Here is a 27,764-nt window from a genome sequence, read left to right as displayed (position 1 = left end):
TTAAGCATGGTGATTGGCACAATAATTCTGTGTTTCTAGCAGAAGGGCCTGGGAGCAGAGAGCTGCAGTGGTGGTAGTTAAGGATGTTTTTTGGGCAAGCAACACATTACACGGCCCAAACAGCCACTCCTCAGGCCAACATACCCCAGCACAGTGTTCTATGCATCAACAAACGGCCTTGACCCTGGAGACAAAAGAAGCTGCATCATTTTTTCCAGTCCTCTGTCCAGGCTGTCACCAGCTAAGAAAAAAGTAGCTATGAGTAAGGGAAGTTTATTTTCTTTAAGATGGGAGTTGATCATTTGTTTTCTTCCTGTTCTTAGTACTAGGGATGTTCATTACAGCTCTGAATACTGCTTAACAAGCAACGCAGTAAACATGTGACTCTGAGCTCAGTTAATGAGTATTATAATCTTTAAAAAATTCTGATTTTGGCAATTACGCACTAATCAAGAGGAATGTTCAGATGTGAGGCTCAACCCCAGGGGGAGTTTAAGAGGACAGCTCATACCTGTCTTGGAGAGCTGAATCATGAGTTTACAGTCCCATCTTGAGTTCAGTTCACACCTCTCTCTCTAGTGGTAGTTTAGAAACAAATTTCTCACATTTGTTTCTCTAGAATATTCTTTGGAGGAGCTGAAATGAGGGCAGGAGAACCAAGCTAACAAACCTGAATTTTCTTTTGTCTTCATCAGTAATTCCAGAATTAGAAGCCCACGTTTCTACCTTCCCAAGTCTTCCAGCCATTTCAGCACAATAGCATGAAATGAGATGTGGCTAAAAGCAAGAAACATTGAGTGCTCCTCTTCCCCCCTTTCCCCTCCACATTGTTGTCTCCCAGACACCAGCCAACTGAAAAGGAAGGAAAAAAACACTTGGGTCATAGGATCTTACAAGATTGACCCTCCCCCCAATCCTAAGCCACGGGTCTTGACACCATGCCTTACTTTTCCTGGGTACCTGCTCTAGGAAATGTATGGGATCAGAGAGCCCTGGACTGGCAATCTTTAGCTTTATTAGGAACACTAATAAATTTAATAGAAAATTAATAGTTAATTAATTAAAAGATAAATTTATTTATTTTGACTGCGTTGGGTCTTTGTTGCTGCATGCGGGCTTTCTCTAGTTGCGGCGAGCGGGGGCTACCCTTCCTTGTGGTGTGCGGGCTTCTCGTTGCGGTAGCTTCTCTTGCTGCGGAGCACGGGCTCTAGGCGCGCAGGCTTCAATAGTTGTGGCACGTGGGCTCTAGAGCGCAGGCTCAGTTGTTGTGGCACACGGGCTTATTTGCTCCACAGCATATGGGATCTTCCCAGACCAGAGCTCGAATCTGTGTCCCCTGCATTGGCAGGCGGATTCCTAACCACTGCACGACCAGGGAAGCCCTAGTTAATTAATTTAATGGACCAGATTAATACTAATCAACTCGGAAGTGACAGGCATGAGGGAACCTGGGGCATAAATGAGGTTCCAAAGACTTCTGCAAAAGGACCCAAAGGATGATGGGTGGAGCCAGCAGCCCATCTGGAATGAGGCATGCGCCTGAGAACAAGGAAGTTCTTTCATGGCCTGGGAGTAAGGACTGCTGGCAGGAAAGGGAGGGACCACATAAAGTCCACAAAGCCCTTCTGTGATACACACTTTGCTGCAAAGTCTGGTTGGAAAGTGAGAGCAGGGCCAAGGTTCCACAGAGGCCAGAGGTCCAGGCCAGGCCCTCCCCACATCCTGCGTCACCTTTCTCTGAGCACGTTTCATGCGCATTAAGTCCCATGGTAACCCCAAACCTCAGGTTGTGAGAAGCATGTCTGTTTTAATCTGCATTTCCCAAAAATAATTTGACCATGGAGCATTTTGCAAACACCAATTACTGTTCCATGGATTGGGGATTCTGAAAATCTCATTTTGGGAAAGGCCAATTCCAGTCCTTTTCCAAAGGTAACTCTTCTCCTCTAGGAAGCCCTCTCACTTGCTTCAACTCATTCACCTCCCCCTTCCTATTTTGCAGCCTTTGATTATATAGGTAGGTGCCTGTATGAGTCACGTTCTGAATCAGTCTCTAAGGGCAGCTGTATTCAGCTTGCCTGGCTCTGTGGCTCAGCCCTGATGGGTCTCCCAAAGAGGACTGAGGAGACTGGTAGGGTTCAGCAGCCTGCCTTTCTCTCAGCTACAGCCCCAAGCAGCTTCCGGGAAGAGCATCACTCACTATGGACACTGCATCCTCCTCTTAAAGCTAGGATCTATGGTTCCAACTTCAAAAAAATGACACTGTTCCCAGGGCACTATCACAGTCATTCTCAGGGCCCTGCCACTGAAGCAGACGGGGCCTAACTAACCCTGGTTCATGTAAGAGGAGCTGGTCACGTTGCTCACATCCACAGTCATTCAGAGCAAGGACTAGCACGCTCCCTCATCGTCAGTCTGTTTTTCTCTCCAAGTACCGCACGACTTCCCCTGGGAATACCCACTCTCAACTGGACTCCAGAGCAACTGATCTTGGGCCAGGGCTGGGGACAAGGAGCAAGCAGGTCTTAGTGTTTGTGTGTTTGCCCTTGACCTGCCTTTACCCTTGAGGGAACTCCCGTGTTCTTCTGCTCCAAGCAATCCAAGCACCCCAAGCTGACCTTCCAACCAGACATTAGGGGCCTTTTTCCTGCTGTCTCTTGGCTATACATACTCAAACTCTGCATTGGAATAATATTCATTTATTTTTTTTACTTGGCAAAAAGTCAAGTGCTACGTTTTTAAAAACAAAATCTCAAACAATCAAACGCATTACCCATCACAGAAGAGGGTCTGGCAACAGTACAAACCATCCTACTTAAGATTTTTTTTTTATACAAGTAGGTTTAAAATGAGTTCTGTGAGAACTAAGAAATCTACAGCTTGTAGTTTAACAATAGAAAAAAATTAAGACAATTAAAAGATCTGTAGCATCCAGCAGTTTGCTTAATTCCCTGTTTTATAGCACCTATTTCTCTAGGTTGGAAGATGAGAGTTCTAGACCCTGTGGTGTATGCCTTGTACCACAGCAAGACAGGGTGGACCTGCTGTCTCCCCCCCCACCAGCCCCCATCACCAGGGAGAAGACACTCTTTGTTTTCAATCTCCCCACTTACTACCAGAGCAGAGGGGGATAACGGGGAAAGCAACTTAGAAATGAGAGTGCAGGAATGTGACTTCCTTTCCCCAGAATGGGCTGCTGACAGAAGCAGAGTATGTTTTTAGAATGGTGGAGGAGTTTGTGGGTGGGAACAGCTATTATCTGCAAAATGATGCATAAAAAGCAAGGAGTAACTGGACATCACGGTCAGTTGCCTGCAAGTTTAAAAACCACAGACTAAACAGACAGTTCGAGGGAGGAACAAACTACTAATCACATAGATGCTTTACATGCACACCACTGTTGGCTGTAGGCCACCCCATCACCATCCCAGGGCTGAGCCAACAGAGTGGCTCCACTGTACTAAGAAAAACAAACATGACACACAGGAAGCACTCACTACACACAGATAAATCCCCTGTTCATCCCCACCCTCCAGAACTCAACCCAATTTAGAAAACAAAAGCAAAACCCACTGGGGAGATTAGAAGAAAGGCAAAGAAGTTTCTCCCCAAAGCCAAGGGGACCGAGTACGTGAATTTTAGCAAACTTGAGGCCCCCAGCTCCAGGCCCCTGAGAAACCAGATCAGGTCTTATTTGAGAGGAGGGAGAGGGAGGTTTGGATGGAGATTCTTTTTACCAAGTCCTACCAAGGCTTCTGTAGCCTCCAGAGCTGCATCTTGGATGGAGACCCTGATGTTTTGTGGGAGTGGCCATTGATTTAACCAGATGGGAAACTGAAGTGGAAGTGACACATACACAGAAATGTTCTCACCTGGGGGGCACACAGATGGGAAGGCAGGTGGGAGATGGATTACTTTGGAGTCCTGGCATGAGTCCCCAGGAAGCTTTCAATCTAACTCAGAGGGTTTCCTACTGGTGATTTGTTTTCCTTTCTATTTTTACTTCCTATAATCAGTGTTGTTAGACTTTACAAAACAAGATAAAAACTAGTCCCAAAGCTGGACTCTGTGAATATAGTTGTTTCTTTTATAAATATTTTAATTACAGTAATCCTCACTCCAGATAATTTCAGTGACAAACGGTACTTGCAGGCACACAAGTTCACACACACACACACACACACACACATACACACAGCCCCCAAACTTTCACAGAAAGTCTGACAGCAACCATATAATTATAAAGGAGCCCCAGCTCTCAAGAGTGAAGTAAGGGTGAGAATGACTATGTCAACCTAAAGAAGCCAGAGAGGGGAGACTGTGTGTCACTTAAAGAAAAAATATAAAGAGGAATTAACAACAATGTCTGGTTGAGAAGCCAGAAAGAAAAAAGATAGTAAAGTAAAATTCTGCTTACCAAAAGGGAAAAAAGGAAAAAAAAAAAAAAGGAAAACCCTTTAGATTTCTGTACAGAGGTTCTTCCTGTCAAGTGCCTAAACCATAGGCAAACTCTGGTGTTCCCACTAAAATATGAGGGACTCACACAACTGGAAAAAAATCAAAATAAGAAATGGAAACTGAGGATGGAAGTTAGTGAATTTCTGTGCATTCTGGGAGAGACGTAGTTGCCGTTAACTCCAGAGCCCAGCGTAGTTTCCATGGAGTCCTGAAGGGAGGGGTCCTCCTGCCACAAAGAGCTTCGTTCCGGACGAGTCATAGCAGTGCGTGTAGACAGCGTTGGGGAAGGAATCAGTGTCCGAAAAGTAACTCCTCCAGGTTTCGTCATGATTCTGTGGGAAATAAGAGACTCTGTGAGCACTCGCCGTGGGGAAGAAAAGGGAAAGAAGGGACAAGAATGCTTTCTGGGCTCCTTAAGAGGAGAGGGTTCTGTATCTATACAGGAGACTGGTGCTCATGGGATTTGGAGCCCCATTTTTCCAAATGAACATTAGGGAGGAGCCAAGCAGGCTGAAGAACTGCTACGCAAACTGAAGGTCTTCTCAGGACTGCTGGAACCAAATGCTTTCAGAATTCACTGGCAGCTTCAGTGGGAGGTTCCTCTCCTTCCAGCCCTATTATCACCTGGGGGTTATCCTGGGCCAACCGGTGTGTCTTACTGGGCCTGTTCTCCCACAGACATGCAGACACAAAAACAAAACCAAGGGAAAGTGCCTTTCTCTGCTCCAAGGAGTGTCTCTTACTAGTGAAAAACTATGTGGTAGGTGGTGTGTCAGTGGGGGTGGGAGTGGGTGGGTAAGTGAATACAACTTTTCCGTCACTGTCCAGTAACCATGTGAGGCATGGGCTTACTCACCAGCCAGCCTCTGCCAGTCGTTAGTTTCAGATTCTCCCCTGCTAGTCTGGGCTTGGACCCATAACAAGCTGAGAGCCTCTCTTCCAGGAACCTCTGAGCTCGGATGTCATAGAATAGCAGGGAGCCCTGCCCTGTACCCACAGTGATGATGTGCTCATAGAAGCTCACTGACCGGATACCTGAGAGAAAGAAAAGTAAAGGGCAGTCAGGTCTGCTAGCCTGAACCTCTCTGACACTGAGTTCACATGGCACTCCTAAATACCACAGCGCCTTTCCCAAGGCAGACCTAGCTCACGCACAAGCCAGAGAACCCCGATGCCACACTGCCCATCCACACACTAACAGGAGCCTTCCTGTAAGCCTCAGAAGTACCAAATGCCTGATGATGCCCAAGATGCTTTGGGTCCAAGACTGTAAGTATGCCCTGAACCTGCTTGCCTCCCCTCGACTCACTCTGAAGTCACCTTTCATAACTCTAAGTTCTTCTCCATTATATGTTTCCAACCCATACTGAAACTGAGGGTAATCTGCATATTTAAAAATCATTACATTAACAAGGACTTTCTTGTATTTGACCTAAAACCACTACCATGGCACTGCAAGAGGTCTTTATCTGGTATTAAGTGTGTTATGAGAGTGGCAAACAGCCTAGAACTGAAGCACTCAAAGGAGCACTGTCTCTCACCTGTGACTTTAAGACAAGTCACCTAATCACTTTGGGTCACAGGGAAAATACATTTGCTGCATCTGTGGATCAGATAAGTGCATGGGATGTGAAGGTGTCTCTAAGTACAAAAGAGGTGCTCACTAATATGTGTGAAATCAATATTTCCTTATTAGGTTTGCAAGCTGCTCCTGTAACAGTAACCAAAATCTCTTAAAACTTCATTGCAGACATCATTCCGGCCAAGACTATTTATTCTTTCCCTTACTACTTTCCTTACACACATTATTCTCTCTGTTCTGAAATGTATTTCAAGAATAACTGAAAACAAATCTAAAACAATGGCCAAAACTGCAGCATCTACACGAATATAAGTACTACTTGAAAGAGAGAAGATACTGTGCCTTTTAGGACTCCCAGGATAACGTAGCCACATTTTTGCATGAGAAGGGGGACAATGTCAGATGAAGAAGGAAACACACTTTGTTAAGTTGGACAACCTGGATTCTGGTCCCTGGCTGTTCCCCCTCCAACCTGTGTGGTGTTTGGCAAGTTATTTAACCAATCTGGGTCTCAGTCTCCTCATCTATAAAATGGGATGTAAACTGCTTCCCACAGGGTTCTTGGTAAAATGAAATGAGATGTCAGACAAAGGTATTCTGAAATCTTAAAGTACAGTACAAACGTAAGTCTCTTTTTATTCCTCAGTGAAGAATGAGGGTGCCCTCAGAGAGAATATGCTATTAAAGATTGGGAGGCGGGGGGGCCTGAAGCCTAATTCACCCAGTGGGTAAGAACTAAACTGAATATTTTCTTCAGCTTTATTGAGGTATAACTGACATAGAATACACTGCACATATTCAAGGTTATACAATTTGAAGTTTTAATATATGTATATATCCATGACACCACCACCACAATCAAAATAACATTTATCACCCCCAAAAGTTTCCTCATGCCCCTCTGTAAAATCCTCCTCACCCCACCACATCATCCCTTAGCATAAAACAATTTTATAGTTCAGGTAGGGTCCCAGCAAAAAACTACCACAAGGAGTAGGGCTCTGTGGAAGAACAAGGAAACCACCAATACGCTGACTATTGGTTTCCATCAAAGGCTTCTGTGGCCACACATCTGTGTGTGGTGTTTGAAGCTTTGCTGCTGTATGCAGGTATTCAATCTCCCCTCTGTGTCACCAAACACCTCCACCAGGTTCCATAAAGATCACCATATTTGTTTGGAAACCAATATTGAAACTGAAGGTCAAAACCCATTCACAACGCAGCTGTAAGCCTGAGGGGCACACGGGGGCCTCTTACCACTGCCTCGCTCCCTGGAGCAGACAGACTTGATGTTGTATGATGGTTGCCGTGGATCTAAGAAGGAGACATGAGCTTGGGAGCCCACTGCATACACTGACCACTCACTACCATAGGCCAGGCACACATTCTCACGGCAATATGGCAGTTTGGTGGAGAGGAGCTGAAAACAGAGAGAGAAGAGATGCACCTATGGCATTACCAGAAAGCACACAGCAGGGCATTGTTCTTAGATGCCCACCTCTGTGGGCTTTCCTCATATACCAGACAAACAAAGTCACAGACATAAAGACATGTCCCAATTAAGGAAATAACATCCTGCTCCACCCCTATGTATGTAAGAGAAAGAAAGAATGATGATACTAAACAAGATCTAGGTACTGAAGAGGACCAGTTAGGGAAAAAGGTCAAGCTCGAATTAAATAATCAGAAGCAGAGAGAAAGGCCAAAAAACACAGGCTGTTTCCAGGGATAACCCCAGGGCACTAAAGCCAAGGTCCCACTCTGTTCTCTCTGCTGGGAAGAGCCACTACCCTTCTCACTGATCTTCAGGTAAAGGGGCTGACTTCTGGCTACCCTCAGCCTAACTCCCCAACTGTATGGGAGTTGTACACTATAGAAAGCACACTTGTGGGACTGCTCAACCCCAGGTAACCCCAATCAGCCTTAACCCTGGATCCTTGTCATTTAGCCAATCCTCAGTGGCTACTGAACATAAAGCACCAAGCAAGGTCAGTGGAGCTCAAAGGCTACTGTGACATGAAGGAAATCAATAATTCCTGGAGCTCTGCTTCCTCTTGAAAAACAGTCTATCATAGAAGTTACAAGCAGCAAAGGCCTCTGGGACAAGAAGAGGACAAACGATCCACGCGTAGGTTTAACTTTAGGCAAAAGGTGCTTGCAAATATTGTAAATTAAATCCATACCTTACATGATTATTTTAGAGATGATTACTCTTAGTTTAATTGATCTTCGGTTGCCAATGGCTCCTAACATTTAGGTTTTTCCTGCCCTCACAATATTGCAAATAGTCAGTAATCCATAAGCAAATACTTAAATGCACTGTGGATTGGAAGACTGCTAGTTAAAGGAGTCTCTCAGCAAGTCTTTGCAATGTGAAAGAATCACCCCCTCTGACTCTTTTTTTTCTTTTTCTTTTTTCCAGTTCTGGACATTAGTTTAATCAGTCATTTTCACCTTCTCTGAAGAGCATAAAAATTTTACTCAGTTTGCCAGTATCCCTGTCATAAAATTGCTGTAAGTTGTTCTAAATTAATTATTTCACAGGAAATAGACAGATCTCTTATTGTTGGGTAATGGAAATGCGTAGATTATCCTGTACATGTTACTCCAATCAACTGCTAACATAGTTTCTGCTGGGTTCCCTCTGACTTCTTTTTTTGCGGTACACGGGCCTCTCACTGTTGTGGCCTCTCCGGTTGCGGAGCACAGGCTCCGGATGCGCAGGCTCAGTGGCCATGGCTCACAGGCCCAGCCGCTCCGCGGCATGGGGGATCTTCCCGGACCGGGGCACGAACCCGCGTCCCCTGCATCGGCAGGCGGACTCCCAACCACCGTGCCACCAGGGAAGCCCTCCCTCTGACTTCTTTAAAAGACTTTTAAGAGGGGCAGGCCAGACTCAGAATTTCACGCACTATGCAGTCACATGCCCAGACTCTTGGAGAATTTGTGCTTTAGACAAGAATGAAAAAGTTTAGGGAGGATTAAAGTATTTTAACTATAAGGTGAAACTACTAAGTCATGTTCATCACACCTTAGACAGTGTATTTTCAGCCTTCCAGAGATGAAAGTAGCCATCCAGAGATACTGCTCCCAATTCCTGCAAGAGCAATGAAAAACAGGTTATACTCACAACAACTAATATATAACAGTAAGCAGGGGAAGACTCTGCAGGTTGGGGTCCTCCCATTACTCACTCCTATCCTATGATGGTGCCAGGGATTATCAGCCCATCATTTTACCCTACAAAATGCAGCTGTACAGCATGTTAAAGCAAGGCTGCTTCTTGACAGAACCCAAGAAGCAAGTCCTGGTTTGAACACAGGCACCCATGGTTAAAAAAGCCCATACTATACAATCATACACATGACATCCTGTTTGATAGTTAGAGCAGAGCATGCACATGAAAAACAGTTTTGTAAGTCTCAGTGTGAGAGCTTCTATAAGTAGGGTCTAAGCTGGGAGAGATAAGTCTACCCCTAACCCATAAATATGGATGAGAGATAGGAGGCGGCTAAGGGAACTACCCCTCAAATTGTGGCCTGAATCAAATTTTGGGAAAAGAGCCCTTCTTCTCTTCTGGCTCTGGGTCTCCATACTAACACTCTACTTAATAGCCCAGCAGTTTCAGATCTGACTCAAATGATTAAGTTAAGACTTGATGGCAGTGTTGAGAAGAGGCAGTAAAGAATGAAAAGAAACTGAATACGAGAGAAGAAAGTGACTGCATGTAAGAAAATCACACCCAAAATAGAGCACCGGCAAGATCATGTGCAAATGAGAGACAGTCAAATCAGAGTGGCGCTGGGGAAACTATGAGAGGCTAACAGATATGAACCATCCAGAGAATACTCAATGCAAGGGGTGGCTTTCATAATTTCAGTTATAATCTTTCTCAGAGGGAGATTATAACTAAGCATCCCTCAGCCTTCAAGAGATGCTCCGTGGGCTCAGAACTGAGTTATGTAGTAAGCTCTGACTTGGGGAAGGAGAAGGAGAGGGACAGTGCACCTCCCAAGACATAAGCCAAGAAGCTGAAGCAAGAGGAACAGGCTTCAGGGAACCTTTGGCAAGCTCATACCTTGTTCTTGTTGTTGAAGGCCAGAGCTCGGACCTTGCAGTTGTCAGGGTTTGTGTCCTCCTTGGGGATGTCCTTTAAGGCCTTGTGAGTGATGTGAGCATACACAGGGACCTGTGACACATTGTGCCTTGCATCACTTTTGGTTAACACATCATCTGTCACCTCCCAGAGTCCCATAGAACCATCGCGTGAGCCTGTAGGGCAAGGAAACCACAGATGTCAGACATATCCAACTTTCCATGAGACAATCCCACAGAAGCCAAATGGGATTTCTTAGTCTAGCTCTTTGTGTACCATGCTCACATGTGCTGAAGCTTGGCCAGGTGGCCCACACTAAAACAGAAAGCAGTATGTATTCTAAAAGCCACACCAAGAGGATGATTCAACTGAAGTGTAGGAGTTAAAATATAACCTTTAAGTGTAACGTAGTCGGTGGGACTTTTGAAAAGAGAGAATACATTTGATAAAGCTCAGTAATTTTCCAAGCCAAATGCTTAGGTCACTTGGGCATGCATGCATAGGTGATTTCTACTAGGCAATAGGGTTTGGGAACTTCCACTCTAGATCAGTGGTGCTTAATATTTTCTGAGTCATGTACCCCTCTGACAGACTTAGGAATGTTAAAGACCCCTTTCTCTAGAAAAATACACAAAAAACCTACCTTGCACACTCAGTTTCAGGGAGCTTCATGGGCCTTTTGAAGGAACTATAATCCCTGAATTAAGAATGACTGTTCTGGGCTTCCCTGGTGGTGCAGTGGTTAAGAATCTGCCTGTCAATGCAGGGGACACGGGTTCGAGCCCTGGTCTGGGAAGATCCCACATGCCGCGGAGCAACTAAGCCCGTGTGCCACAACTACTGAGCCTGCACTCTACAGCCCGTGAGCCACAACTATGGAGCCCACGTGCTGCAACTACTGAAGCCCGTGCGCCTAGAGCCCGTGCTCCTCAACAAGAGAAGCCACCGCAGTGAGAAGCCTGCGCACCGCAACGAAGACCCAACACAGCCAAAAATAAATAAAATAAAATAAAATTTTAAAAAATGCCTTAAGAATGACTGTTCTACATTAAGATGAATGCTTAAAAACATAAACAGTTTTCCTTAGGGAACATAATGAAGCACTTAAAAACAAGTCTATGGTACAGTCATAAAACAGTATATCAAGAACCAATAAAAAGGGCTTCCCTGGTGACGCAGTAGTTAAGAATCCGTCTGCCAATGCAGAGGACACGGGTTTCAGCCCTGGTCCGGGAAGATCCCACATGCCGCGGAGCAACTAAGCCCGTGCGCCACAACTACTGAGCTTGCGCTCTAGAGCCCGTGAGCCTCAACTACTGAAGCCCGCAAGCCTAGAGCCCATGCTCCACAACAAGAGAAGCCACCGCAATGAGAAACCCACGCACCACAACAAAGAGTAGCCCCCTCTTGCCACAACTAGAGAAAGCCCACACCCAGCAACAAAGACCCAACTCAGCCAAAAATAAATTAAAAAATAAAATAAAAGAACCAATAAAAAAAGTTTTCAAATTCCTTTCCAGTAGCATTATCTGCCAACACTCCTTTGAGACCAGAAGGTGCCCTTCTCACATTGCAAATCTCCTGACTAGTTCACAGTAAAAATTGTCTAACATGGGATAAATATCATCCAACTTGTTTGTATCATAAGGTTTGTGGACAAAGGTTCAAAGCAGAGGGCTCATCATGTGTGAAATCTAGAGAAGGCCAGAGAGAAGGGCACGTCTAGAGAACCACGTACGGTTTATAATGCAAATTTAAAAAATAAAACTATACAAGTTTTATTATGAAAAATTTCAAGCATATTGAAATGTTGAAAGAATTTTACAATGAATTGTATACTTACACCTATAGTCTACTGTCAACATTTTCTTATACTTGGAATATCATATATCTATACATATATCCATCCCTCTACATGATCCCATTTTAACCTACTGATAATCCCATTTTAACAACTCAAATATGTACTGAAAAAAGACTAGCAAGATTGATTTCAAATTGTTAACAGTAACTATCTCTGGGCACAAACTGTGTGGGTAATTCTTTCCTTTTTTATTTGAATTAAAAAAAAATTCTTACAATAAACATGTATTACTTTTACAGTAAAGAAAAAATTATTTTAAGAACTAATCTGGCAGCAACATGAAGATTAGATTGGAGGAGACAAGACTAGAGGCAGAGAGAAAATATGGAAGGACATTGGGGTAATTCAAAAAATAGACGATGAACACCCAAGTAGACAAGATAGAAAATAAATTGATGGATATAAGAGATATTTTAGAAAACAGAATAACATGGCTTGGTAATCTAAGGAGACTGAACAGTCTTAGTTCTCTGGCTGTGCACCTAGGTGGGAGGTAGGAGAATTTACCAATATATGTCAATGGCAGGGGGAGGGGAGGTTCTGGAAGGGAGATGATGAGTTTGAATACACTGAATTTGAGGGGAATGTTCAGGGGTTGATGCTCATCATCAAGTTTGAACATTAACACTGGGTAACAAGTATTGAGCATTTTCAATATGGCAGACACTAAGCACTAACTCATCTGATCTTCCCAATGACCCTGTGAAGTATATATAATCATTATCCATGTTACAGATGAGGAAATCCAAGTCTCAAAAGCCTTAAATAACTTGCCCTCTGTGTTAATAAGTGGTAAGACCAGGATTCAAATTCAGATCTTTATTATCAGAGCCAATACTCTTTTTTTTAAAAATGCAGCAAAAACTACTGTTAATGGTACATCAAACACTCTTTTTTATAAATAATAAAACCTTGTTTATATCCAATTTAACAAGACATCTACATTGACTTAAAACTATTTGGACTTTCTTGCTGATGTGACCTCTCAGATTATGAAATTCCTGATTTGGATGTGAACAAAGCATAACTGAAAATTCAAAATAAACTTTTTTTTTTTTTGGCCGCACCATGCAGCTTGTGGGATCTTAGTTCCCTGACCAAGGATCGAACCCAGGCCCCCTACAGTGGAAGCATGGAGTCCTAACCACTGGACTGCCAGGGAACTCCCCAAGAGAAACACTGTCCCCTGCCCTCCTGCACAGCTGAACGTTAGAACTATTTCCAACTGAGCTGCTTACTGCAAAATTTTGAGGCAGTTTCTCAATATTTGTATAGTATAACACTCCTCCAAATTGGGCTCCTCGTTAATTGTCTCTCCACATATTAGTTTGAAAATGTATACTGGGGACTTCCCTGTTGAGCCAGTGGTTAAGAATCTGCCTTCCAATGCAGGGGATGCAGGTTCGATCCCTGATCGGGGAAGTCCCACAGGCCACAGGGCAACTAAGGCCAGGTGCTCTAGAGCTTTTGCGCCACTAGAGAGCCCATGTGCTGTAACTGCTGAGAGGCCCGTGCGCCAATGAAAGATCCTGTGTGCCTCAACTAAGATCCGACACAGCCAATAAATAAATATTAAAAAAAAAAAAGCACAGATCAGTAGCTCACACTTCCTGGGCTTCTTTCACTGTGGTTGTTCTGCCTTTGAACAAATGGAAAGGTTGAGCTGGGAGGATTTTTTAAAAATAAATAAATAACATGTATACTGTGTTTTTACTCTCTATCTTTCATAATTGTATGTGATGTTGTGTACCATGTAATATGTCAACAGTATGTCACACAGCAACTCCATCACTAAGGTAGGGAAGTGTACTAACTTACTTTGATGATTAGGAAACTGAAACACAGCTTCTTTCAACATGTAACAATTTGGAGAACAGAGCATTTGAAGATTAGTACTTTTACAAAGCTGTATTTCCTCAATTTAGATGGCAAAATTAGGGCTTCCCTGGTGGCGCAGTGGTTGAGAGTCCGCCTGCCGATGCAGGGGACACGGGTTCGTGCCCCGGTCCGGGAGGATCCCACATGCCGTGGAACAGCTGGGCCCGTGAGCCATGGCCGCTGAGCCTGCGCGTCTGGAGACTGTGCTCCGCAACGGGAGAGGCCACAGCAGTGAAAGGCCCGCGTACCGCAAAAAATAAAAAAAATTAAAAAAAATAGATGGCAAAATTATATATTAGGAACATTGATGGAAGGATTTTTGTTGTGTATGTTGATTTATAGTGATTCTACAGATTATAAGGAAGGTGTGTTCTATATTATCATAATTAAAGTCTCAGTAGAAGATGAGAATTATCACGAACATTTAGATTTTAATTTTTCGTTAAAGTATAATTCACTTACAATATAATATTAGTTTCAGGTGTACAGCACAGTGATTCATTATTTCTATACTCTATTTAAGGTTATTATAAAATAATGACCATATTGCCCTGTGCCATACAATATATCCTTGTTGCTTATTTAATTTTTATAAATTTATTTATTTTATTTTTGGCTGTGTTGGGTCTTCATTGCTGCACGCGGGCTTTCTCCAGTTGCGGCGAGCGGGGACTACTCTTCGTTGCAGTGCGCAGGCTTCTCATTGCAGTGGCTTCTCTTGTTGCAGAGCATAGGCTCTAGGTGAACAGGCTTCAGTAGTTGTGGCTCACAGGTTCTAGAGCGCACGCTCAGTAGTTGTGGCGCACGGGCTTAGTTGCTCCGCGGCATGTGGGAATCTTCCCGGACCAGGGCTTGAACCCGTGCCCCCTGCATTGGCAGGCGGATGCTTAACCACTGCACCACCAGGGAAGCCCTGTTGCTTATTTTATACATAGTACTTTGTATCTCTTAATTCCATACTTCTATCTTGCCCCCTCCCTCTCCCCCCTGGTAACCACTAGTTTGTTCTCTTTATCTGTGAATCTGTTTCTGTTTTGTTATATACATTCATTTTATTTATTTTTTTGATTCCACATTTAAGTAGTTAAGTGTTTATCTTTCTCTGACTTATTTCACTAAGCATAATACCCTCTAGGTCTATCCACGTTGTTGCAAATGGCAGAATTTCATTCTTTTTTAATGGCTGAGTAATAGTCCATTGTGTATATATACCACATCTTTTTTTTTTTTTTTTTTTTTTTTTTTTTTGCAGTACGCGGGCCTCTCACTGCTGTGGCCTCTCCCGCTGCAGAGCACAGGCCCTGGATGCACAGGCTCAGCAGCCATGGCTCATGGGCCCAGCCACTCTGCGGCACGTGGGATCCTCCCGGACTGGGGCATGAACCTGCTTCCCCTGCATCGGCAGGCGGACTCTCAACCACTGCGCCACCAGGGAAGCCCTATACCACATCTTTTTAAAAAACTTTTATTTTATATTGGAGTATAGTTGACTAACAATAGTATGTTAGTTTCAGGTTTACAGCAAAGTGATTCAGTTATACATATACATGTATCTATTCTCTTTCAAATTCTTTTCCCATTTAGGTTATTACAGAATGTTGAGCAGAGTTACCTGTGCTATACAGTAGGTCCTTGTTGGTTATCTATTTTATTTTTCTATTTTTTTTTTTTGGCCACCCACATGGCTTGTGGGATCTTAGTTCCCTGACCAGGGATTGAACCTGCACCCTCTGCAGTGAAACCGCAGAGTCCTAACAACTGGACCACCAGGGAATTCCCTGGTTATCTATTTTAAACATAGCAGTGTGTACATGTCAATCCCAAACTCCCAATCTATCCCTCCCCACCGGTAACCATAAGTTCATTCTCTAAGTTTGTGAGTCTGTTTTCTGTTTTGTAAGTAAGTTCATTTGTATGAACTTTTGCTGTTGTTTTTTCGATTCCACACGTAAGCAATATCGTATGATATTTGTCTTTCTCTGTCTGACTTACTTCACTTAGGATGATAACCTCCAGGTCCATCCATGTTGCTGCAAATGGCATTATTTCATTCTTTTTAATGGCTGAGTAATATTCCATTGTATATATGTACCACATCTTCTTTATCCATTCATCTGTCGATAAGACACGTAGGTTGTTTCCATATCTTGACTATTACATATGAAGCTACTAAGAATATTGGGGTGCGTGTATTTTTTCGAATTAGGGTTTTCATTTTCTTTAAATATATATCTAGCTGTAGAATTGCTGGATCATATTGTAGTCCTATTTTTAGGTTTTCTTTTTCAATTTTTTTAAATTAAAAAAATATTTATTTATTTGGCTGCGTTGGGTCTTAGCTGCGGCACATGGGATCTTTGGTGCGGCATACAGGATCTTTCGTTGTGGCACACGGATCTCTCTCTAGTTGTGGCGCATGGGCTCAGTAGTTGTGGCGCGCAGGCTCTCTAGTTGTGGTGCACGGGCTCTAGAGTGTGAGGGCTCAGTAGTTGTAGCATGCTGGCTTAGCTGCCCTGAAGCATGTGGGATCTTAGTTCCCTGACCAGGGATCGAACCCACGTCCCCTGCATTGGAAGGCAGATTCTGAACGAAGGCAGATTCTTAACCACTGGACCACCAGGGAAGTCCCTATTTTTAGTTTTTTGAGGAACGTTTATACTGTTTTTCATAATGGCCACACCAATTTACGTTCCTACCAGCAGTGTACTAGGGTTCCCTTTTCTCCACATCCTCACCAACATTTGAAGACTTTTTGATAACAGCCATTCTGACAGGTGTGAAGTGATTATTATCTCACTGTGGTTTTGATTTGCATTTCTCTGATGATTAGCAATTTTGAGCATTTCCTCATGTGTCTGCTGGCCGCTGTATATCTTCTTTGGAAAAATATCTATCCAGGTTTTCTGCCCAATTTTTAATTGGGTTGTTTATTTTTTTATATTGAGTTGTATGAGCTGTTTATATGTTTTGGATAACCCTTATTGGTCATATCATTTGCAAACATTTTCTCCCATTCCATAGGCTGTCTTTCTGTTCTGTTGATGGTTTCCTTTGCTATGCAAAAGATTTTAAGTTTAATTAGGTCCCATTTGCTTAATTTTGCTCTTGTTTCTTTTGCCTTAGGAGAGAGATATGAGAAATATTGCTACAGTTTATGTCAAAGAGTGTTCTGCCTATGTTTTCTTCTAGGAGTTTTATGGTTTCCAGTCTTCCACTTAGGTCTTTAAACCATTTTGTTAGTTTTGCATATTGGTGTGAGACCATGTTCTAATTTCACTCTTTTACATGTAGCTGTCCAGTTCTTCCAGCACCGCTCTTCATTGGAGACTGTTTTTTCTCCATAGTATATTCTTTGTCATAGATTTATTGACAGAAGTGTGTGGGTTTACTTCTGGGCTCCCTGTTCTGTCCCATGGATCTATGTGTCTCTTTTTGTTCCAGTACCATGCTGGGTTTTTTTTTTAATTAATTAATTTATGGCTGCGTTGGGTCTTCGTTGCCGCACACAGGCTTTCTCTAGTTGCGGCGAGCAGAGGCTGCTCTTCGCTGCGGTACATGGGCACCTCACTGCAGTGGCTTCTCTTGTTGCTGAGCACGGGCTCTTGGCACGCGGGCTCTAGAGCGCAGGCTCGGCAGTTGTGGCGCATGGGCCTAGTTGCTCCGCAGCACGTGGGATCTTCCCGGACCAGGGCTCGAACCCGTGTCTCTTGCATTGGCAGGTGGATTCTTAACCACTGTGCCACCAGGGAAGTCTTACCATGCTGTTTTGATGACCAAAGCTTTGTGGTTTAGTCTGAAGTCAGGGAGCATGCTATCTCTAGCTTTGTTCTTTTTTTCCTCAAGATTGCTCTGGCAATTTGGGGTCTTTTGTGATTCCATATAGATTTTAGGATTGTTTGTTCTAGTTCTATGAAAAACGTCATGGGTATTTTGATAAGGATGGCATTAAATCTGTAGATTGCTGAGGGAAATAGAGACATTTTAACAATATTAATTCCTCCAATCCAAGAACATGGGATATCTTTCCATTCCTTTGTATCATCTTCAATCTCCTTCATAAATGTTCTACAGTTTTCAGAATATAGGTCTTTCACTCAGAGCCAATATTCTTTTTTCTTTTTAAATTGAAATATAGCTGATTTACAATATTATATTAGTTTCAGGTGTACAGCAAAGTGACTCAGTATTTTTGCAGATTATATTCCATTGTAGGTTATTACAAGATACTAGGTATAATTCCCTGTGCAGCAGTCCCCAACTGCTGGGACTAGGGACCGGTTTCATGGAAGACAATTTTTCCATGGGCCGGGGGGTGGCGGGGTGGGGGAGTGGAGATGGTTCAGGCAGTAATGCAAGCATTGGGGAGCAATAGGGAATGGCAGATGAAGCTTTGCTCGTTCACCCGCAGCTCACCTCCTGCTGTGTGGCCCAGTTCCTAACAGGCCACGGACCGGTAGCGGTCCGCGGTCTGGGGGTTGGGGACCCCTGCTATACAGTATATCCTTGTTGCTTATCTATTTTACATACAGTAGTTTATATTGGTTAATCCCATACTCCAAATTTGTCCCTCCCCCCTCCCTCTCCCCTGTGGTAACCACAGCTTTGTATTCTGTATCTGTGAGTCTGTTCCTGTTTTAGAGCCAATATTCTTAAAATCTGCTATACTGTTCACAAAATGTAGACTTGGAAGCTATCAGCCTAAAAACATAGAATACTCACAGACTATATGAAAAAAGAGAAGGGAAGCTCCCAGAAAAAGCCACGTCCTGGCTCCTAACAACCACACTTAGTGCAAGTTACTGTCATACAGATAGCCCCTATAGAGGTGACATGATTCAGCCTTTGCCTTCAAGGAGCTCTCATTTCTTGGGGAGACAAATGACAGGGAATCCAAAAGCTTCTGAACCACTACTGAGTAATTTTGAACTGTGACTATGCTTGTCCATTAGATTTATTTTCCCTCCTGGCTGCTTTCTATTGCCTTGCAAAGAATCCAAAGAAGAAACATTTATGTTCCCTTAGCTTTGTTCATAGCAGTTCTAAGCATGGGCTTTGAACTCAGAGCTGGATTCAGATCCTGAGTCCATCTCTCACCATCTGTGGAGCCTTTGGCAAATTATAACTTCTCAGAATCTACATTTTCTCATTTGTGAAATGAGGCTCATAATGCAAACCTTCTAGGACTGTTCTGAGGATTCTATGAGACAACACACATGAAGTACTTAATTTAGCAACTCATAATTTTTTAAAAAATTTGGGAATCTGGAATGGGGGATTATATTTTTACATATACGTACCCAGCAAAACTGGTTGGCACTCTGAGCCTACTTTCTAGGCTGCTGTGGGTATTCAGAAAGCATTTGAGTATCTCTAGATTATCTTCTCTACACTCATTTCCATGTATTTTTTATGACTGTTCTACCATTGGGAGAGAAAGTCCCCCAATCCTATATAGCTTTATCAACACTATATAGTTGTACAGAAAGTGACAGTTGCTCCTAATACTTTGCAGAGCACACCAACTTTTCCAAAAGCACTTTCTCAACTATTGTCTCAGTGAAGCCCCACAAAAATGTTGAGGCTAACATGCCAATACACAGGCTCTTTGGAACCAGGCAGAGTATGAATAATAAGTGTGCTAGTACTTCCACTTTCCAGATCCGGAATATACAAGGGGAATGACTTCCTCAAGGTCACATGGTAAGTCAGGAGAAAGAGTATTAGAAACAAGGTTTCCTGGCCCCTGGCTGATGGTCGGTTTACTGGGCGATTTCCAATCACACTACTCTCCTTCTTCAACTTCTACCTTCCCTCCCTCCCTGCCACACCAGAACTCCCTACAAAAGGGCAATTTTACCAGACACTGCCATAGTGTCACTGATCCACGCAATGGAAAAGATCCAGTCCTTGTGTCCATCCTTCAAGAGGAGGGAGTGACAGGTACAGAGAGAGAAAAAAAAAGGAAAAAAAGAAATCAGTAAAATAAGGATTACAATGTACACCCCTAAAAAGCTTACGAGTCTGACTGAAAATATCTTTGTAAAAATTACAATTCTGATCTCTGGTGATTTCAACCCAAATGGAATGATCCCACAATTTTTAACTTCTGTCTTGAGAAGCGCAAAGCTGGAATGAAACTGGCATTCCTGTGGACAATAAACATGGCCGGTGGACACACAGCTCTAGCATTCTATCTCTGGATGTTCTACTTGTGGTTCCTATGCACAATTACCCACCTCTCATCCCTCCAACACACCTCCTTGCACTCTCCCCTTGCTTCCTGGGACTATAGCTACAACTGACCTCTATGCTGTTTCATCTGTCTGGCACTCTCTTCCTCCAGACATCAGCATGGCTTGCACCCTCATTTCCTTTAAGTCTCCCTGCTCAAATGTCATTCTTATCAAAGAGGCCCTCCCAACTATCCTCTGAAATGGCATTCTCCACCATGCTCTCTCCCTTTAGCCTGCCTCTACTCTTCTCCATGGCACTCATCACACTCTGACATACTGCTGGTACATTTTTGTTGGTTTATATGCCTCCCTTCACTTGAGTGCAGGCTTCAAGAGGGTAGGGACTTTGTTTTATTCACTGCTATGTCCCTAGTGTCTGAAACAATGACCGGCCATAAAAGGGTCAAAAAACAGTTGCTGAATGAATAACTTCATAAACCCTTCTGATTATGGGCAGTAGGAGATGTGTAACCACTGTGGTGTGGACTCAAACACCAACCCACCGCTGATGGCCTCTGAGGTGTACTGCTCGCCTCTTTATCAAACATACCCTCTGCCAACATATCTGATACTCCCTGTGGTGAGTGGAATACCAACTCTGAAAACTCCACCCCATACCTCACCATTACGCACCCCCAACCCAAGTCCGCAGAACTCTAGAGGAAACTGTCCCTTCCTGGGGGGCTTGTGGGATGAGGACTGGGCTCTGTTAAAAAACAAGGCTACCTCTATCTACAATTATTGAGGAGACTTACATCTCCCACACACACAGGATCTAGTGTAGGCAGCCGGTAGATGGCAAGGCTGTTGGGGTTGTCTCCTCCGGTGGCTAACAGTGTTCTAGAGGGATTCAGCTCGATAGCATGGATACCACAGCCCTGTGTCACACCGCCGGGCTCCCGGTCCTTCAGAATGGGGATCTTGGTGATCTGGCTTGTCTGGACATCCACTACAAACAGCTACAAGAGAAAAGGGATAAAGAAGCTGAATGCAGTTTCTCTTCAGTGTGGCTAACGCTGGGTACAAACATCCATTCATTCACTCAGTTACCCATCAAACATTTAATTAATGTCTACTACGTTAGACCCTGGGCATTATTAAATGCATGGTCAGGGCGACACTAGTCAAATGAAACATGTAAATAAGAAAACATAACAGAGATAGATATAATATGCTACATAAACAGAGAGAGGAAGAAGTAAATTCTGCCTGGGATTCAAATATGGCTTCAAAGAGGATTATGGCTCTAATGAACCTGATGAAAGGTTTTCTACCAGTTCAAGCATATTTTATATAACTCTTTTATTTTCTATTTATTTATTTTATTTCTTTATTTTCCTTATATTTTTTGGCCGCGTCAGGTCTTAGTTGCGGCACACAGGATCCTTGTTGAAGCATGCCAGATCTTTTCTTCATGGAGCGTGGTCTGCTCGGGTTTCTCTCTAGTTGTGGTGAGCAGGCTCCAGAGTGCATGGGCTCTGTAGTTTGTGGCACATGGGCTCTCTTGTTGAGGCGCGTGAGCTTGCTAGATGTGGCACGCAGGCTTAGTTGCCCTGTGGCATGCGGGATCTTAGTTTCCCGACCAGGGATTGAACCTGCGTCCCCTGCATTAGAAGGTGGATTCTTTTTCTGTTTTGTTTTTTAAAGATTTTTAAAACATTTTATTTATTTTATTATTTTATTTTTGACTGCATTGGGTCTTCCTTGCTGAGTGCGGGCTTTCTCTAGTTGCGGTGAGCGGGGGCTCTTCGTTGCGGTGCGCGGGCTTCTCATTGCAGTGGAGAAGGTGGATTCTTTACCACTGGACCACCAGGGAAGTCCCTATATAACTAATTCTTATCTAACCATGCATAGAAACTTATAAACAAAACACATCATAACCACTATTAGACATACCTATAAACATTACCACGTTTGCAAGAGTGACCTGAGACATGACAAGGTAAGAGATATTCATATCTCACTGCTTATCTATCACACACACATTCTGTTTTGTGCCACCATGCCTTTGCTCATGCGGCTGCTTCTGGCTGAAATGCTCTTATCCACTTCGTACCAAACTGACCCCTTTTCACTCTCCAAAATTCAATTCAGAGAAATACTTTATGGAAAAGATCAGTCTTAGACAAAGGGCATTCCCAGTGGAGTCTTTTTTAAATTTATTTATTTATTTATTTATTTAGGGTGTGCTGGGTCTTAGTTGCGGCAGGCAGGCTCCTTAGTTGTGGCTCGCAGGCTCCTTAGTTGCGGCACATGAGCTCCTTAGTTGTGGCACATGAACTCTTAGTTGCAGCATGCATGTGGGATCTAGTTCCCTTACCAGGGATTGAACCCGGGCCCCCTGCATTGGGAGTGCAGAAGCTTAACCACTGTGCCACCAGGGAAGTCCCTGGAGTCTATTATTATTAAACTCTTTATGTGATTCAATGATTCATTTATTCACTCACTGATTCAGCACCAACTAAATGCCAAGAATTGTTCTAGGTGCTAGAAATATAACTACTAGGAATGACCTCTGCCCTCATATACCTCATAGTCTAGGTAGTTCATTTAAAATCCTATCAGCAATTCTCAGACTGAAGCCAAATCATGTTATATCTTTGTATAAAGTAACCTACTGCTTGCACAGGAAGATCTATGAAAGGAGAAAGTAGGTAAGCCTTAAATTTAAAATAGAAAAAGGAAAGGAAGAGTAGCTAGAACAAGACCGCCAGGTAGAGACTGAGGAAAAATTTGAAAAGGGAAGGTAGAGAGAGGGGAACCACTCCTGAATCTGTAAGCCCTGACAACTACTTAAGGCAGACCCTCTTGCCTAACAGGCACAGTCACTGATGTGTCTGACAGGCATTTTTAAACTCAATGTGTCTAAAACAAATATTCTTCCTCCCCAAATTGCTCATTTCATCTAATGCCACCAAAATCTGCCTCGTCACACAAGCCTGGGATTCACTCTAGACTCCTCCTCCCTCATTCCCATCATCCCAGCTAGTCCTGCCAAACTATCTCCTAAATATTCTTACAGTTGACTCCTTCCTCTCCATCCTCTCTCCTCTAGACAACTACAACTGGTCTTTGTGCCTTCAGGCAAGGTCACCATCAAAATTATTCTCCAGGGGCTTCCCTGGTGGCGCAGTGGTTGAGTCCGCCTGCCAATGCAGGGGACACGGGTTCGTGCCCGGGTCTGGGAAGATCCCACATGCTGTGGAGCGGCTAGGCCCGTGAGCCATGGCCACTGAGCCTGTGCATCCGGAGCCTGTGCTCCGCAACGGGAGAGGCCACAACAGTGAGAGGCCCGTGTACAGAAAAAAAACAAACAAAAAAACTATTCTCCATACTATTATCATTCATCTTCATAAAAATGGAAATCCTCCCAAGTCAATTAAAAAATATCTAATGGTTCCCCTTTACCTAAATTCAAGCCCCTTAGCATGGCATCAAGACTCTTCTCAATGTGGCCCCTACCTATCTCTCTAGCTTCAAATCCTGCCATGGACCTTATACTCTAGAAAGAACTGCTTATTAATTATTATTCACACAAATAATAATTATTTTATTTTTGACTTCATTGGGTCTTCAATGAAGACTCTTCAATGAAATATAATTATTTTGTTTCATGCTCATGCTGTTCACAATGCCAGAAATGCTTCCTCCTACTCTTTTCTTTACCTGGCCATCATGTCCTTACCTTTCATGATTCAGTTCAGACATGTCCTCTATGAACATTCCTTAATGTCCAGACTGGTTAAGTTCCTCTCTTCTAGGCTCCCAAGACAGCCCTCTACTCACAATACTTAGATCTTACCACAGTTTCAAAATCTTTATTTGTCTCGGGTTTCCCTGGTGGCTCAGTGGTTAAGAATCCGCCTGCCAATGCAGGGGACACGGGTTCGAGCCCTGATCCGGGAAGATCCCACACTCCATGGAACAACTAAGCCTGTGCACCACAACTACTGAGCCTGTGCTCTAGAGCCTGCGAGCCACGACTACTGAGCCCAAGTGCTGCAACTACTGAAGCCTGTGTGTCTAGAGCCCATGCTTTGCAACAAGAAAAGCCACCGCAATGAGAAGCCCGCGCACTGCAACAAAGACCCAACATGGCCAAAGTAAATAAATTTTTAAAAAAATTCTTTACTTGTCTCTCTTCTCCATTAAGCTAATAATGTCCTTCCAATTCCAAGAGCAAAGGGTTTACCCTATTTGGTTCTATTCTCCTGCCCCAACTATGCAGAGCTACATAGTAAGTGCTTACAGTAACCACCTTACAGGGGACCTGCCCAAGGATGTTAGGGGGCCCCCACATCCCTGCACTCAGAGTGGGGGCCTGTAGCTGAGTTTGATACAGCCCAGATTTCCAGATCACAGCACTGTCCTGGGGTAGCCTCCTGGCTCAAGGAGAACCAGTCCAGAGGCTAGACTGGACTGGGTCATTCAAATTCTCTCAGCAATATGGAACTGGCTGGTGGCACTATACCAAACTGTCTGGGTGGCCATTTTCTACCAAAGCCAGTCCCCAGAGAAAAGGAAACAGAAGCCAGGAAGCATGGACATCCCTGGTTCCTAGGGGCTTTCCAACTCCTAGTTGTTTTTCTGAGATCCAGGGATACTTCCTGCTCTTCAGGTTTGCAAGCTAGCCCTTCCAATAAATGTGAGTGGATTTCTTACCCTTTTAAACAAACGATCTCTAACCAACACAGCCCCTCAAATGTTTAATAAAGCAAAATGTACTGCCCACTTACACTTTTGTGTTGTGTGGGACAGTGCAACCATAATATATTAGCTTCTAGATCAGTGATTCTCAAACTGATTATAATACAATATAATATAATACAATAACCTGGGGAATTTTCTTTTTAAAAAAATACTACAAAACAAACACAACTCCCAGGGACTTCCCTGGTGGTCCAGTGGTTAAGACTCCGTGCTCCCAATGCAGGGGGCCTGGGTTCGATCCCTGGTCAGGGAACTAGATCCTGCATGTCACAGCTAAGAGCCCGCATGCCGCAACTAAGAGCCGGCACAGCCAAATAAATAAATAATAAATAAATAAATATTTAAAAACAATTCCCAGGCCCTACCCTAAAACTCCTCCAATTAGAAAGTTCTGAGTTTGGGGCCAGTAAAAGTGAATTTTTTTCAAGGATCTCCAGGTGAATCTAATGACTGCCCAGGTTTAACAATCACTGATCTAGAGCTTTGCTATTCAAAGGAGTATCTGGAAGCTTGTTAGAAACAAAGAATCTCAGGCCTTCACCCTAGACCTATTAAATCAGCATCTGGAGTTTCTCAAGATCTCCAAGTACACTGAAGTTGGAGAAGCACTGATGTAGAGAGAATCTACTCTGTACACTAAGGCCGATGCATTTGGTAAGACACAACCCTATGCCTTAAAACAGGGCTCCATTTCTGCCACCCAGAAAAGGTGAAGAGAAAAAGCTTCATCTATTCATGTCCAAGAAAGTCTTAAGCCCAACCTCTCCAGTTTTGGACTTGGGAGAGACCTAGGTTTGAATTCCATTGGTTACTTAGTAGCTATGTGATCTTGATCAAGTCACTTTCACCTTTCTGAATCTTGTTTCTTATCTATAAAACTTGAATAATATTATTTATCTAATAGGGTTGTTAGGAGGTCTAATAAAATGTAAAGTATCTAGCACAGGGCTCAGCACAGAATAGGTACTTAACAAGTACTAGCTAATAGTAACATTCTATTCTAATGTTTGTTTCATTCAGTAGTTTATAAGAATGGCTTCTACACTAGATGAAAAAGATTTCATACAAGGGAAATGCAAACAGCTGGCTCTGTAGAGGCCCAGGAAACCAAGAGTTTACCCCCAACCTCACCCTCATCCTTGCAGAGGAATGACTAAGCACCATGTGAAGGACAGAGCCTTTTTGCTTTTTCAAAGTAAGGAACAGGGATGCGGATGGAGTGCCACAGACTATCTCCCCAGGCTGTCTGATAAAGGGTCAAGGCTTCATACAGCTCCTGTAACATTTCCCAGAATGAGGCTGCTCCACATTAACCTACTGGGATCCCTGCCAGAAACCAGCAGCACCGGCAAGATAAGCTTGAGGCTTAATGGCTCCCTGCAACTTACAAGTTAGGACAGAGGGAAAAAAGAAAGCAAAGGCCTTACAATCAGGAAGATTGTATGACTAGTCAGTACACCTCTAAATGCATGTATCTGCATATAGACATATGCAATTGTGTGAACAGAAAGTCAAGGTGGCTTAATAAAATGGGGGGAGGGGAGATTCACAAAGTATCAAAGAGTGTTTTAGATGGAGGCTAATGGAGAAAGGAAAGCAAATCCACATAGGTCGCACAGAGAGGATGACTATACCAAGTCAGATGGTAAAAGGCAAGAGGGCAGCTTAAGTATGGGAAAGAGAGGATAATTGAAATCAAGCAGAGGAATACACTTCCTCTTCCAAATGGAGATGGGGAGGAGCAAAGGAGAGAGCCAAGATCCAGAAACAAAACAGGAAATGGTTAGATAATATGTATCAAAAATTAAAAATGTGTAAACTCTGCAATTTCAATTTTAGAAATTTATGATAAGGAAATAATGATGGGTGAACAATTTTAATTACAGTGAATTTAATTTATTTATTTATTTATTTATTTATTTGGCCCTGCTGTGCAGCACGCAGGATCTTAGTTCCCTGACCAGGGACTGAACCGGTGCCCCCTATAACGGAAGCACAGAGTCTTAACTACTGGAATGCCAGGGAAGTCCCAAATTACAGTGAATTTTAAACTAGTGAAACATCACAGGGGATTTGGGAATATCCACACAATGGATTATTATACAGCCTTTAAGAATGATGGAGTACAGGATATTTATTAACATGGAAAGTTGGTCATGCTATGTTATTAAATGAATACCCTCGCTTTTAAAAACATGAGTCCAGGGACTTCCCTGGTGGCTCAGTGGTGAAGATTCCCAATGCAGGGGGCCTAGGTTTGAGCCCTGGTCAGGGAACTAGATCCCACATGCATGCCTCAACTAAGAATTTGCACGCCACGGAGCCGGCGAGCTGCAACAAGGAGCCCATGGGCCACAACTAAAGAGCCTGCTTGCTGCAACTAAGGAGCCCATGTGCCGCAACTAAAACCCAGTGCAACCAAATAAATATTAAAAAATAATAATAGGGCTTCCCTGGTGGCGCAGTGATTGAGAATCTGCCTGCTAATGCAGGGGACACGGGTTCGAGCCCTGGTCTGGGAAGATCCCACATGCCACGGAGCAACTTGGCCTGTGAGCCACAACTACTGAGCCTCCGCGTCTGGAGCCTGTGCTCCGCAACAAGAGAGGCCGTGATAGTGAGAGGCCCGTGCACCACAATAAAGAGTGGTTCCCGCTTGCCACAACTAGAGAAAGCCCTCGCACAGAAATGAAGACCCAACACAGCAAAAATAAATAAATTAATTAATAAACTCCTAAAAAAAATAATAATAATAAATAAAAATGCATCCAGGCATGTTGATTTTTTTTCCCTCAGGGAACACATATGACGTGCATAATTAAAAGATAAAAGAAAAGGACCACAGGCCCTGAAATGAGCTGCACTTACTCAGGACTCCAATGGTGTCCAGGAGAATCGGGTATTCTGTCCAGCCCATCTCTAAAAGCTTGCTGCCTACTCACC

The 27,764-nt window shown here is 43.5% G+C and overlaps 1 protein-coding gene across 1 annotated transcript in view; it reads right to left on the bottom strand.

Annotated features, from left to right (window-relative positions):
- Positions 1 to 2,683: 2,683 nt before the first annotated feature.
- DCAF12 (DDB1 and CUL4 associated factor 12) overlaps positions 2,684 to 27,764 on the bottom strand; it is a 41,790-nt gene continuing 16,709 nt past the window's right edge. Inside the window, exons 3-9 of the mRNA XM_060101804.1 lie at positions 20,867 to 21,070; positions 19,736 to 19,796; positions 10,119 to 10,312; positions 9,072 to 9,137; positions 7,298 to 7,460; positions 5,315 to 5,493; positions 2,684 to 4,790 (exon numbers count right to left, since the gene is read on the bottom strand). Of these exons, the coding sequence (XP_059957787.1) occupies positions 4,632 to 4,790; positions 5,315 to 5,493; positions 7,298 to 7,460; positions 9,072 to 9,137; positions 10,119 to 10,312; positions 19,736 to 19,796; positions 20,867 to 21,070 (1,026 nt within the window). The 3' untranslated portion in view covers positions 2,684 to 4,631. The remainder of the gene's footprint in view (positions 4,791 to 5,314; positions 5,494 to 7,297; positions 7,461 to 9,071; positions 9,138 to 10,118; positions 10,313 to 19,735; positions 19,797 to 20,866; positions 21,071 to 27,764) is intronic.

This window comes from Mesoplodon densirostris, chromosome 6 (genome assembly GCF_025265405.1).
Source record: "Mesoplodon densirostris isolate mMesDen1 chromosome 6, mMesDen1 primary haplotype, whole genome shotgun sequence".
In the NCBI taxonomy this organism is placed as follows: domain Eukaryota; kingdom Metazoa; phylum Chordata; class Mammalia; order Artiodactyla; family Ziphiidae; genus Mesoplodon; species Mesoplodon densirostris.
The sequence above is the reverse complement of the archived record's forward strand: the minus strand, read 5'-3'. Positions and strand labels throughout refer to the sequence as shown.